Source organism: Notechis scutatus, chromosome 1 (assembly GCF_049901735.1).
Source record: "Notechis scutatus isolate UNSWTSFEM ecotype Mainland chromosome 1, rNotScu1.2, whole genome shotgun sequence".
Taxonomy (NCBI): Eukaryota; Metazoa; Chordata; class Lepidosauria; order Squamata; family Elapidae; genus Notechis; species Notechis scutatus.
In genome coordinates this window covers 306324606-306339004 of record NC_142009.1, presented here as the reverse complement: position 1 = coordinate 306339004, position 14399 = coordinate 306324606, and the positions used below count along the sequence as shown (strand labels likewise).

The 14399-nt window shown below is 40.4% G+C and overlaps 1 protein-coding gene across 4 annotated transcripts in view; it reads left to right on the top strand.

Annotated features, from left to right (window-relative positions):
• The window catches only part of BEGAIN (brain enriched guanylate kinase associated), a 169165-nt gene that overhangs the window by 87612 nt on the left and 67154 nt on the right, over positions 1–14399 (top strand). For all 4 annotated transcript variants that reach the window (XM_087952174.1, XM_087952173.1, XM_087952175.1 and 1 more), the window contains one exon: positions 768–834. In XM_087952174.1, coding sequence (XP_087808300.1) covers positions 768–834 — 67 coding nt within the window. The remainder of the gene's footprint in view (positions 1–767; positions 835–14399) is intronic.

Genomic DNA, 14399 nt, shown 5'->3' with positions numbered 1-14399 from the left:
AACAATGACTATCGTTTCTCTTCTGCCAAAAACTTCCTAATGGACAGGCCTGGAACTTGTGTCTCCTGCTCATTTTTGATGACTTCAGATGGACAATGAATTCAGAATAGAAAGAGAAAATGTCCTCGTTCTGGACACTTGATCAATATCAGAGAAGAGCTATTCTCAATGCTTGTCCCTCTTATTTGCAAGGAATCAAAATTATTGATAGACATGGTCTCCCCCTTTAATTTCTATGAAGGTAAAGAATGTGAAAAGTGCCAATGCACCAGGGCACAATTCTTTATCTAGGTCAACTTATTTTAGGCTGACTGTCCAATATTTCATAACAACCTTTGAATTTGCACCACAGGGAGGAATAGGGTACAATAAGTTCCACAGTTGTTTGGTCAGATTCTTATTGTTTCCAGATTTATTCTTAACTTTGCTCTCAGGAACTAAATAATATATACAGTATTTTTCTCTCTTCCTTTTCTCTTTTCTTCTTACAGCTATCCTGTGAGGTAGGCCTAAACTCAAAGATAGTGTTCAGCCCAAGATTGGCCAATGAAAGCTCCGTATTTGAGTGGTGATTTGATTCTGTGTCTTCCAGGTTTTAGCTGGGCCATTTCATCATCTTGCTTTTCAGATTTATGACGGATAAAGTAACTATCTCATATATAAAGAAATAGGAACTGAGTTGCAACTGCTCACACAAAATAAAGTTTAAAAGTACAAAGTGAAAATGCAAAAACTATGTTAATTACACGATTTCTTCTTTATTTTAGGATACAAAACAACTACCTAGCTTTACAAAGAATTAATCAAGACCTAGAAGATAAATTATACAGGATGGTAAGTACAGGAGGTTATTGTATGATTATTAAGTAGACCTGTATGATTCTTGGGTTGCCAGAATAAATTGAAAATGAAGAACTTTATATTCTCATTATGACTAAGCAACTCAGAAGTAAGCCTTACAATACGGAATTATAACATCTTCTCTAATAAGTGTGCTAAGGGTCTGATTTTATAACGGTAAGATTTTTCTGCTATTCTGCATGAATATTTTTTTCTTGTCTAATGAAGGGAAACCTCCATTGTTAGAGGATGAATTTAGGGCAGTTTTAATGTCGTCATTTGATGTTCTAATTGTTTGTCCTGTAAAAATGAACTCATCTGGCATCATTTTATAAGGCAAGTTGCAGTTGCTTGGAACTGTTTTGCAGGGGGAAATCTGAACAGGAGAAAATTAGATACCCCCAAAGAGTCCAATGATAACTGAGCATGCAGCAATCAATGAATATGGTGACTGAGATTGGGAGAGAGAGAAAGTGAAAAAAGTAAATAAAAATTCAAGTTTGAAATGGAATGGAATTTTCTGGGAATAGCCATGTCCAGCTGGCCACTCCAAATGCCTACTATTTACTGTAGTATTTTGTTGCAGACCATATTTACGGTACTTGTTTCAGTTACAGAATCAATGTTTCAGTAGTGATGGATAGAAAATAATTTCTATATAAACGTTTGCAGCTTCAGGGCAGGGGAGTTGAAGATTAAAGCATATGAAGATGTATCTTAGCTACATTGCATAGATTTGTGTGCTCAGGCTGTATCTTATTTTACAATCTGACAATCCCAGCTTTATTCCTTACAAGTCTCTTATGAAACAATTTTATGTCTTTTTAATAATCTTGAAGGATTCTGCCCCTCACAGCACAGAGTAGTAAACAATACAATTTTTCATGTTCTGGTGCTTTACATAATACAAGAGACTAAATACTTCACCCAACTGTCTAATTGCCTAAAATCTTACAGAAAGTGAAAAGATGAAAGTAAACAAAGCAAATGGGTGTTGGTAGAAGCTACTGTGAACGCCCTTTCTATCTATGCTGCGAGAGAGCCCAGGATGGGGTTGACTCCTTCCTATGATGTCATAGCTGAGTCCGTACTAAGATATAAAAGCCAGCCCCTGGGAGAGACCCCAGCTTTGGCGAAGATACTTGACAGACTGAAAGGTGTCTCTGAAAGCCCAAAATAAATACAGAAATATGTCTTACCCTCTCCGACGAATCAAGGGAGGGGCTGGGCTCTCTTGCAGCATAGATAGAAAGGCCGTTCACAGAAACTTCTACCAATGCCCATTCTCCATGCTGCATCAAGAGCCCAAAATGGGACATACCAAAGCTTGCATGTCCACGAGCGGGTCCTCGTCTGGCTCATCACACGGACTGTGGAACCACTCGTTGAAGCACCCGTCTGCCGAAGGCAGCAGTCGCCGAGGCAAAAGCATCCAGACAGTAGTGTCTGATGAAAGGAGACGGGGATGTCCACGTGGCCACATGACAAATCTCCTCCAAGGATGCTTGAGTTGCCCAGGCAGCAGAAGTGGCCGTGCTTCTGGTAGAGTGCGCCGTCAGACCTCGGGGAACCGGAAGGGCCATAGCTTTGTAGGCCTGCTCAATGCAAGACCTGACCCACCTGCTAATAGTTGGAGAAGAGGCCTTGTGCCCCAAGTGAGAAGGGAAAAAGGAATCAAACATGGCTTCCGACTTCCTGAAGGAGGAAGTGCGCTTAATGTATATTCATTTTAAATCGCCTGTATTTTACAAATTGGTTGAGAAATTTTAGGTCAAGGATGGCCTGCCACCCCCCTGAGGCTTTGGGAATGATGAAAAGGCGAGAGTAAAGCCCACGTCCCCATTGAGACGGGGGAACAGGTTGAATAGCCCTGATTTCCAGAAGGTGCTGAATGGCCTGATTCATGAGGGCTTGCCTGAAAATGTCCCGAGACACAGGACAGATCAAAAAAATTTTGGGGGGTGGGGTTAGGAAGTCCAATTGTAACCCTGACCTAATAGTGCTGAGCACCCAGGCGTCCGTCATTGACTCCTCCCATTTGGAGGCACAGAAGGCTAGGCGACCTCCGATGGGTGGGGAGAACGAGGGATTACTTAGAGCAATGGAAGGAACGACCCCCTCCCCCCAAAAAAAGGGCCGTTTACCAGTAGAAGGTTGTTGCCTGCCAGATGTTTCCGCCCATTGGTCTTGGCGTTGGGAGTATGGCCTGTGAGAGCGGGGGAAGCGAGATGAGGTCTCCGCTCGGAAGGCAGGAGGGCGATAAGGAGCAGGGCGATAGTCGGCTTTCTTCCCAGAGGAAGAGAGAATTTTACATTTATCTCTGGTTTCGTTGAGATAAGGTTCCAGAGCATCGCCAAAAAGCTTATCGCCTGCGAAAGGAACTGAAGCCAGCTTCCATTTTCGGCGTGACTCCGCCTGCCAATTTCGGAGCCATAAAAGTCTTCTTCCTGCTACAGAAGATGCCATGGCCTTGGATGCAAATTTGGCAGAATTGAGAGTGGCATCCGCAGTGAATTCCGCCGCTGCAATAATCTTATTAAGGTCTTGGTGAGACCGAAGGTCAGAAGCAGGCAATCTATTCTGGAGTTGGCGCAGCCACCGTATGGATGCCCTGGTGAAAAGGATGCTGCTGTTGAAGCCCGAACAGCCCAAGCAGCAGCCTGGTGATTGTGCTTGAGGGTCTGTTCAGAACGTTTATCATCCGGTTTCAGGATATCTTCTGGCTCGGTGGGAGTGCCAGAAGATGAGAACGAAGCCAGAACCAGAATGTCAGCAGAAGGCACTGCCAGGGCATTGTCCAGAGCTGCGCTGACATTGTAGAAACGCTTATCTAGAGAAGATGGGCGAGGACCTGCCAAAGGAGAAGCGTACTGTTCCTTGACCATGTCCATGAACAAAATGGGAGAAGGCAAAACCTCTGCATGCACTACAGGCTTGAAGAAGAACGAATCCCCTTGGCTAGAGGGATTTCCTTGTGGCTCGGGAGCCACTTCCTCTGGCGACAGCTTGGCAGTGACCAAGGCCTTGCTGAGTAATGTTCTGAAGAGAGTAGGTTTGAAGACCAATGCAGAGGATGTCTGCTCTGGGCGAGAATCCTCTTCCTCTGAAAGATTTTGGTCAAAAATCTCACCCTCTTCACACTCTGAATGAGAGGAGTAACTGTGTTCAGATGGTGAAGGCCTTCCTTCCTCATCAACCTCCTCCCATTCTGGTAGAGAAGAATGGACCCTGAGGTCCTGGGGCCTGTGTAAATCAGGATGATAAGGCAAGAAACTTATAGATTGAGAAGGGAGAAGGGCCTGAACCCTTTCCAGAGGTTGAAGAATTTGCTTGAAGCCTTCAGCCAATACCTGCCTAATGGCTGATGAGACTACATCTTGGATATCCCTTGGTCTACGCTCAAAGGTAGAGGCAGAAGGCAGAAGACCTGCTGCTGTGGGAGTGAAGGTGGCTTCAGGCCTAGATTGAGGAGAGGTTCGAGGCCTGGAGGGAGAGGGAGGAGCACAGGGCCCAGAAGCCTGTTGGAAATAAGGCCCAGATCTGCTTAAATCCTGAGGATCTGACTGTACAGCAAGAGCCTCAGGAGACCAGGATGGAGGATGGAAAGGCTCATAGATAACTTCTCCTCCCCTGGGAGGGCTTGGTTGGGGCCCACGAGAATCACCTGAAATATGCTGTCGTTGCACTCCCTTCTGTTGAATAGTTCTGTTGAACTGCCTCTCTAGAGCTGCACGTCTGCGCTTCTCTGCCCTCAATTCAGCCTGAGTTCCCTTCTTAGAGGCTAGAGACTTAGCTTTGATTTTAGCAGCCACTTCCCTCTGGACTGATTGGGTGCGTTGCCTACATCTTTTTCTCCTATTCGGCTTAAGAGACTGTTCCACTGGGGGAGAAAGCTCTGCCAGAGCCTTATCTTGCTCCATTTGTAAAATAAAGGCTCTTGCGTTGGAAAGAAGCTGTTTAGAAATTTTTCTATTAAGCCCCTTAGGGTATAAATGGCCCACGGGCTTACAAAATGGCCGTTCATCTCGTGGTGGAAGGCTTGAATCCAAGATGGCCGTTGACTACAGGAAAACAGGCTCCAAGATTGAAGAATCGCTCCTTAGGCTATACAGAGCCCTGAGCGAAGTCAGCAAGGGAAAAACACAGCAACCAGCTACACAATCAGTTGGCTTGAGCTCTTATCAGTTTGCCGATCGTGTTTACGATCCCTCCAAACTGCAGGCGTGGGGGAGGTCTGCAGACGCTGACCAGCTTGCCTGCACAGAGCTCTGTAAAGCTGCTCCCAACTTGCAGGAGAGAGAAAGAGAGAGAGAGAGAGAGAGCCCTGCTCTCCTGGAAGAGCAGCTGCCCAGATCCCTGGGAGCTGCTTGAAGAGAGGAAAAAAGTACTGAAGATCGCTGGTGATTGCTATCTAACAGAACGCTTTCAAAGACACAGCTACTGACTGAACGGAGCTGAGTCAAAAACGGGGGTCTCTCCCGGGGGCTGGCTTTTATATTTTAGTACAGACTCAGCTATGATGTCATAGGAAGGAGTCAACCCCATCCTGGGCTCTCGATGCAGCATGGAGGAGAAAGCTAAACATGGATAGCATATGTGATCATTCCTGTTGCACACATATTACAAGGCTTGCCTCCTCAAGATTGCCACTTTCGTAGAATATTACAATTACAACTGCTGGGATTCCCAGCTGAATAGGCAATTCCAAGAGTTGCAACTCAAACTATCCACAAAATGCCAGGTTGGCAAAAGCTGAAGTAGAATATAGAATGCATCACTTGGAAGTCAAGCGCTAAAAGCCTAAATTTGCCATAAGGTTCTCTCATACCGTATCCTTAAGTGATTGATCAGCTGCTTTTTTTTCATAGTTGCCTATCTATGAAATGGGCATAGCAGTGATTTTCTCTATTGTTGTGTTGCAATAAAAGCATACACTGTAAATATTACAAATTACCATACACTTTTCAAATAGCTCAGAGAAGGGGTTGTTTATGTTTCTCCTAAAATGTATTCTTTTTTAGTTAGCATAAAGTGTCAATAAAACGTTGATGTAAAATGCAGGCCCAATAAACAAAAAGATAATTTAAAATAGGAGATTCTTCTTCAGAGTTTCCAGTTGGTGAGAGGAGAAACTACCATTTTTAATGCAATAAATTGAATTAATCTCCTCTGAGGTTCCTATTATACAACTTTTTGATATTCAGTTAGGTGTATCGTATCTGGCCTGCAAAAAACCTGGATGGCTATTAGAATTTCCTTTAAAATCATTTGGATTTGGGCAATCTAAATATGGTAGGACTAATTAACTGGAAACAGTACAGAGACTTACTCACTACACGTGTTATCAGCCAGAAGGTAAATGTCTCTGTCTCTATCATCTATCTACATCTACATCTTCTATATCTATCTCTAAATCTATATTGTTATCTTCTTTGGGACTTGACAACTATATCCCTAACTTGAGGAGGTAATAATTCTCTCCAACATGCCATCCTGTCAGAGTGTAGCTCCAAAATGTTTAGACAGCCTCAAGTTCGGGTATATTTAAAATTCTGAAACAGATCACACTTTAGAAAAGAGGTCTGTAGACGTCTGTGTGCATGCATTTTCTGAATAGTAGGAAAATGTTTATAATGCAACGGATATTAAATGTAGCTAAGAAAGGTTCACACTTTTTTTTGCTATATAAAGTTGGTTGCTTTACATTTTTTATAACTAATGGAGCAGCCCTATGATGGTTTAGAGCATAGTCCATTGAATTCAATAAGGCACACTTCCAAATAGGCATGCACTTTAGTTTTGGGAATATTGTTTAAGGATGCGATACTGGCAAGGAATGACTGATTATTAAGAACTGCTATAGTGTATTCAGAGGAAAATGTAAAAGACCTATAATGTATTTATATGTTTCTCTCTCCAACAATTAAATTCTTGTCCCCCAACACTTTAACCTAAGACAATCACTACATTTAATGGCTATTTTGGCAACATAAAAGTAGAAAATGTATCAAATTTAACAATTTCATTATGCAGACGTTGGTATAATTTATACATTTTTAGGTGTTCTTACATTGGGGTTGAGGAAGCCAGTGGTTTCTAGAGCTATTGGTATATGTCTCAGATCTTTTACTGACAAGGGATGCTCGTAGAAACTTACAGCAATGATTTGGCCCTTGCCAGTGAAATCATTTATGGGTGGCTAACCACAACTAACAGTAATTCAAGGTTGAAAGCTGTTTTAGATATCCTGTGAATTGTGAATGAAACCAGGCAGGCAATTTCTATCACTCTAGTGAGAGAATATTAAATAGTTTTAAGAATTGTAAAGAGACCTACATTACAACTAATAAGCATGACAGACTGCCTTTGAAAACTCTTGATCTAAAAGTGAATGAATGCTCCAGGTGTAGCTTTTATGAAAATGTGTATTTTTAGACATTTAACATGTATTATGTATACAGTGATTATTATGATTGGAAAAGGTATTTCTAAGCCAATTTTCTTACAGTTTTAAATACTGTAATGTTGCTCTGTAATGAAAAAATGTAATGAAGAGATTACATTTTTAATTTCTTTATTAATCACATTCTTAGCTTCTGATTTCATTTCTTACTTTCGTTTCTTACATTTCTCTCCCATAAATTAATGTTGAACATGCCACCTGCCATTAGCAATTCTATATAATTTATAGTGTCCATATTTGACATATAATCACAGCTTTTTGAATTACCTTGTCCAGGAGTGTGATAGATTTATTGCCATGACAAATCCTTGAGTTATTTGTTATATATTATTTTATGGCAGGATCTCACCTTCCTAGAGTAGATGTAAATTATCATTATGAGCTCATACCTAAAGCATTTATACTCAATAAAGAAAGATTTCAATTCAAAGTGGCTAATTAAATGTCGTTGCCCATTCTTAGAATGGCAAATGTGTCTAGTCTATATTTAATATGACTTTGTTATATTTGTTGCTTACAACTGAACTGTAATCAATTGTATCTGGGATTGTGTCTTTTGTTTAGAAACGTCAATTGTTTCAGGATGAAATCAGGTTGTTGATTAGAAACCTTTTACAGGTAGTCCTCGACTTACAACAGTTCATTTAGTGACAGTTTAAAGTTACAACGGCACTGAAAAAAAGTGACTTATGACTGCTCTTCACAGTTACGACCTTTGCAGCATTCCCCAGGGTCATATGATCAAAACTCAGATGTTTGGCAACTGGTTCATATTTGTGACCATTGCTGTGTCCCAAGGTCATGTGATCACCTTTTGCGACCTTTTGACAAGCAGAATCAATGGGGAAGCCAGATTCACTTCACAACTGGGTTACTGCCTTATCAATTGCAGTGATTCCCTTAACAACGGAGTCAAGAAATGTCATAAAATGGGGCAAAAGTCACTGAACAAATGTCTTACTTAGCAACAGAAATTGGGGCCCAATTGTGGCCATGAGTTGAGGACTTGCTGTATAGAGAACATTCTGTTTCTAGGCTCAGAGGTTTCCGAAATTGGCCCCTCTAAGACTTGTGGACTTTGACTCCCAGCTGGCTGGAGAATTCTGGGAGTCGAAGTCCACAGGTCTTGACGTTGCCAAGTTTAGGGACCCCTGTTCTAGGTGAACATTCAGTACCTGCCAGTATATTTCAGACCAGAATTAAGCAATTAGGATTCATGAAGCTCTAAATGGCTAAGAGTCGAAAATATTGTTTTCCATTAGAAGACTAGATTCTTACTTAGAATGTGGGACATGGATTTGGTCAATCCTAGTCCAACCCTTTAATCTCTAAAAGGTACAGTACCTTATGTGTCAGAGTTCCCCAACCTTTCTGGGTTGGTGTCCTGGAGCAGGGGGAGGAGGGAAAGAGGGGATGATTTTGTGGGAGGGGCAAGCGCCCGTGACATTTGCAGCAACACTTGCCTGAGTGGGGCTGCAGGTACCCATGATAAAACTGATGCAAGTGGGCCTTTGCGTGCACATGGGAGCGTGCACACCAGCTGGCTATTCACATGGCCTGGTAGCTATTAGCCCACAGCCTGGTAGTGGGCCATGGCCCACAAGTTGGAGACCCCTGTTTATGTATTGTTGTAAAGGTAGTCCTCACCTTACAACTGTTCTTTTTGAAATCATTTGAAGTTAAAACAGCACTAAAAAAAAAAAAAAAAGTGACTTACGAGTGTTCCTTCCACTTAACCACCAACGCAGCATGCCCACACTCCCATGATCAGAATTTGGGTACTTGGCAAAGCAGCATGTCTTTATAACAGTTGCAATGTTCTAGGGTCATGTGATTGCTGGCTTTTCAATCAGAATAGAGCTTGAAGGAACCTTGGAGGTCTTCTAGTCCAACCCCCTGCTCAAGCATGAGACCTATAGCATTTCAGACAAGTGGCTGTCCGGTCCTTTTAAAAAAAGAAACACTCCAGTGATGAAACACCCACAATTTCTGGAGGCAAGCAAATTGTTCTCACTGTTAGGAAATTTCTCCTTAATTCCAGGTTACTTCTCTTGTTGATTAGTTTCCATCCATTGTTTCTTCTCCTGCCTTCTGGGGCTTTGGAAAATAAGTTAAACCCCTCTTCTTTGTAGCAGACCCTCAAATACTGGAATGCTGCTATCATGTCAGCCCTAGTCCTTCTTTTCTCTGGACTGGCCATATCCAATTCCTGCAACAACAGTTCATTTTAGTTTGTACGAAACGTACGAAAACAGTTCGTACGTTTTAGTCTCCAGACCCTTAATCATCTTAGTTGCCCTTCTTTGCGCTTTTTCCAAAGTCTCAGCATCAAGTCAATGGAGGAAGCTGGATTTGCTTAACAACCATGGCAAAAAAAAAAAGGTTATAAAGTCAAATGTGACTCACTTAACAATCACATTGCTTAACAAGAGAAATCTTGGACCTGATTGTGGTTGTAAATCTAGGATTTTCTATATATGGGATTGTGACATTCTGGTCCATGTTGGGAGGGAAAATGGGAAGTGAAGATTTAGCCACATTTGGTTGAATGTCAGTAGGGTTCATCTCCAAGGCTAAGTAATTTCCTGTGTGTAATGAATGCGTCATGGGAAGAAAACTATGTGGTTGCTAGGAATCAACACTGGCTTGATGGCACTTCATTGGTGAATGTGCATTTATACATAAAAGTACCAAGTTGTGGTGGACTGGACCCTATGTTGGCGTTCTGCAAGGCCCTGAAAAAGAGCCTCTTGTTTGCTTATGTTAAGTGTTTGTGGCTTTGTAGTTTTTACCAGCTGCTATGAGTTTTATATTTTTGTACATTTTTATTACAAAGTCATATATGATTCGTAAATATAAATCCACTGAATAAGTAAATACAGGTAGTCTTTGAGTTAGAAATGTAATGGAGCCTGCCCATTCCATTCATAACTTGAGGACTCATAGGAGTGAACAAGATCACTCCCTGCTTTCGCCCATGTATTCGCTAATCAAATGTGCAGCTCGTTAAGTGCACATGAGGTATCTCAGAGTGGGAAAAGCCATGGGGGGGGGGAGGGAACAGGCTACCTAGGCTTTCAAACAGCTTGAGCCTTCCCCATTTCCCATGTCAGATGCAGAGTTTTCTATTTCACTATTACTTGAGTTAGGTTGTATACACATGATATATCATAACTAAGTCACCTGCCCTCCACTCAAGAAGTGACACTGGTTGAGCCAAACCTGATTTATCATGGAGGAATTAGGCTGTCTGTCCATATTCATTAGCACTTATGTGGCTTCTGAATAGAGGGCAAGAAAATCATGTTTTTGCCATGGGTGATAACAGTTAGGTGTGCCTGTGATGGTGTTAGAGGAACAGAACTGACCCATATGACCTCCACAACTCCCATCAAGCATCATTTCAGTACGGGAACCTTTGGGAGAATCCTTCTGTTTGTTTTGGGCCTCCAGTTATACAAATTGGAATTTAATTAATTTGTATGTAGTTGGAAAGTGTGCTATGGTATCGCTTTCTTTTTCCTGGCTATATTGTTGCAATTTGTGTACTGATAGAATTACAGTAAGCATTGCATACCATTAAGCATTATATACCATTCAAAAGAGGCAATCAAAAAGCCAAAAAGGAAACCAAAAGACCAAAACCACCTCCTCACCAGCAATCAACACCAGATAAGCAGAGATTAATACTAAATTAACACTAGACCAACAATCAAGAAGTAAATAATATCCCAATCAAGGAACTACCAACTCCGACAAACAAGGTAATGGTAAACAACAGCCTAATCGGAACTACCAAGATCCTTCCAACCAACATTGACACGACAAGCTGCTAGTATATAAAATGAGAGCAAAGCCCCCACTACCTTCTAGGACTGATGATGTTAACTTACTTTGCTAATGAAACACATACAAAAAAATAACAACTAAGCTCAGAGAGCACCAAGGACCCCAGTGTGCTTATTCCACTAAGTAACTTCTACAATTTTGGAATTTGGTTTTTCCTTTTCCATGAATGGCACATATTTCACTTGCCCTATAATTTTCACTTCCTATCCAAAGAATAACTTAAATTTATTTATTTATTTATTTGATTTGCCAATTGTTTACAAGATAATAAGTATAAATGTATACATAGTTGTGAATACATGAAATGGGTACATATAAGAAAAATAAAAGAATAAGAGAAACAATAGGACAGGGACGGTAGGCATGTTGGTGCGCTTATGCGCGCCCCCTACAGGCCTCTTAGGAAAGGGGTGAGGTCAATAGTAGACAGTCTAAGGTTAAAGTTTTTGGGGTTTGGGGAAGATGTATGCATGAGTCCAATCAATTGTGTGTTTTTTTCCTCAAACTATGGACAAATGATGAGTTAGCCTTATTCTGATTCTTTTATTATTATGTTGTGGAGTACCTTGGCTTAATTCATTTAATTCCATTGCTTTCTTGGTTTCTCTTTGACCCATAATAACTCTGTGGTCTCCCACTCGCAAACGAAGTACAGGATCTCCTCATTTGCTTCAAAGCAGATACAATGTTCTGACTGATTAGGATCATTAAAGGTACCTAAATATTCTATTACATTTTGAAATATATCCATGCTGATTCTGTTCATTTGCATAGTTATATGTGTTTAAAAGCCAATCAACCTTTCTCAGCAAATATCAAGTGCTCCTAATTCTCATGATTCTGAACAGCAGTAGGTTTTCAAAATTAAAATGTCTAGTTCTTTCTTACATGTTTTTCTTTTCATTGTGTAGTGCTTTAGCCCTACACAAAAACATTTTGTTGTCCTAGACATTTTAATTTGTTACTATGCTTAATGCTGCTTAAGGGTTTAACACGAGGAGATAGTATTTGTGAGATTTTTTTTTTATTTGTTAATTCAACTTCTTTCTACTTGGTGGTGCAAGATCATTCGCTTTTAAATTCACTTTTAAATATTTTATTATTCTTTTCAGTTCTCTCAGCTTAATTTTTTAATAAAAGAAAATGACCTTATTGTATAATGAGATAAACTCTGTCTGAATTGCGTTTTCACAAAGTCTTAAATTATCTTGTTCAACTGGTCTACACACCTGAATTTCTTTCTTCCAAAAAGGAAGAAAGCTTCTTCATTGTTGCCATAAACTACTGAACCATAAACCATTGATGAAGATCAAAAATTGGGGAAAGGAATAATATAGAAAAGACAGGAAGAGAATTGCTGTAGAGTTTTATTAGAAGGGGAATTGGAATGCGAGGTAGAGGTACCAGCTGTTTCCACCAGTGACATTTATTCTCGTAGACATTTTCTATAATTAACTCTGTTTAGTGCTGATTTAGTACCATTATAACAGAAACAAAGAGCATTTGATCCATTGCCAACCTCTTCAGTGAAGTGTCTCAAGCTAGATTATTCTTGGCTTTAATGCCTCCCCCACCCCCCACCCCCAAAGGAGAAATCATGATCTTTAAACATCTCTATCAATAAGGTTGTACAAACTCATTGTCCTGCCTATTCAGAACTCTGAAACCAATGGCTCTGGTTCTTGTAGTTAAGTCCCATTGACAGCTGCGAGTCCATGTAAAGGTAGCTGGATACCAGCCAGACCTAATATTATAAATGAATGAAATATTGTTGCCAGGTGTTCTGCCTACAGGAAGTTCTAAATAGGCAGTTCTTGTACAAGGACTGTGCATGTGTAGGCAAACCACTAAGCATCTCTGGTCAAATTGTTTATTTCAATTAAGTTGTAAAGGAATAGAAGCTGATATGATCTCTGCATAGTACAAACTTTGACATGACATGACAGAAGTTTGGATACACTCTCATTCTGCAAATTGGTAGAAATAATAGCCTAAATCTTTGCATGTGACTATATTCTTAATCAATCATCTTGTTGGGGGTAGGAGAAGAGACTTAATCCTGACCTTTTATTGTGTTGTGCTTACTTGCCTGACAGCACTGCAAGTTGCTGCTCAGACAACAATTACACATCCCCACAAGGGAGAAATGTTCTTTGTTCCATATACAGAGAGTGAAATACCCAAGCCTGCCCCTCTACTGAGAGTACAGCATTGTGCAGCAGCAGTCAAAAAAGCTAATACAATTCTTGATTGTATAAACAGAGGGGTAGACTCAAAATCATGTGAAGTGTTAGTACCATTTTATAAATCCTTAGTAAGACCACTCCTGGAATACTGCATCCAGTTTTGGCCATCACATTAACAAAAAAGGTGTTGAGACTTTGGAAAAAGTGCAGAGAAGAAGAGCTATGGGCAAATAGGCGGCAATATAAATTGAATAAATAAATAAGGAAGAAGGAAGGAAGGAAGGAAAGAAAGAAAGAAAGAAAGAAAGAAAGAAAGAAAGAAAGAAAGAAAGAAAGAAAGAAAGAAAGAAAGAAAGAAAGAAAGAAAGAAAGAAAGAAAGAAAGAAAGAAAGATTAAAGGCCTGTAGACTAAAACATTTGAAGAACAATTGCAGGAATTGGGTATGGCCAGTCAAAAGAAAAAGAAGGACTAGGGCTGACATGATCACAGTATTCCAGTATTTGAGGGGCTGCCATAAAGAAGAGGGGGTCAACTTATTTTCCAAAGCACCAAAAGGCAAGACAAGAAATAATGGAATGGAAATTAATCAAGGAGTGAAACAACCTGGAATTAAGGAAAAACTTCCTAATAGTGAGAACAATTAATCATTGGAACAGCTTGCTTCCCGAAGTTGTGGGTGCTTCATCACTGGAGGTTTTTTTTTTTTATTTTAAAGACTGGATAGCCACTTGTCTGAAATGGTATAGGGTCTCCTACTTGTGGAGGGGATTGGATTAGAAGACCTCCAAAGTCCCTTCAGCTCTATTCTGATTGATTGAAAAAAAGATTTTCCACCACTTAATACAAAAAGCAGAAGTTTGACAGAAGTGGAAAAAAGAATTGATTCCCTGAAAACTTTTCTAAAAGTTGCAATACCCTTTCCCCCAAAAAAAAAAAAAAAAAAAGGAAATTCACCCATCTTAAAGTTGCCATAGTTGAAAAACATTGAATTAATCAATTGGACTTCAGTGTTCCCATAACGTGGCTGACTAAGTTGAACTAATTTAGTTCTGTGCAAGAC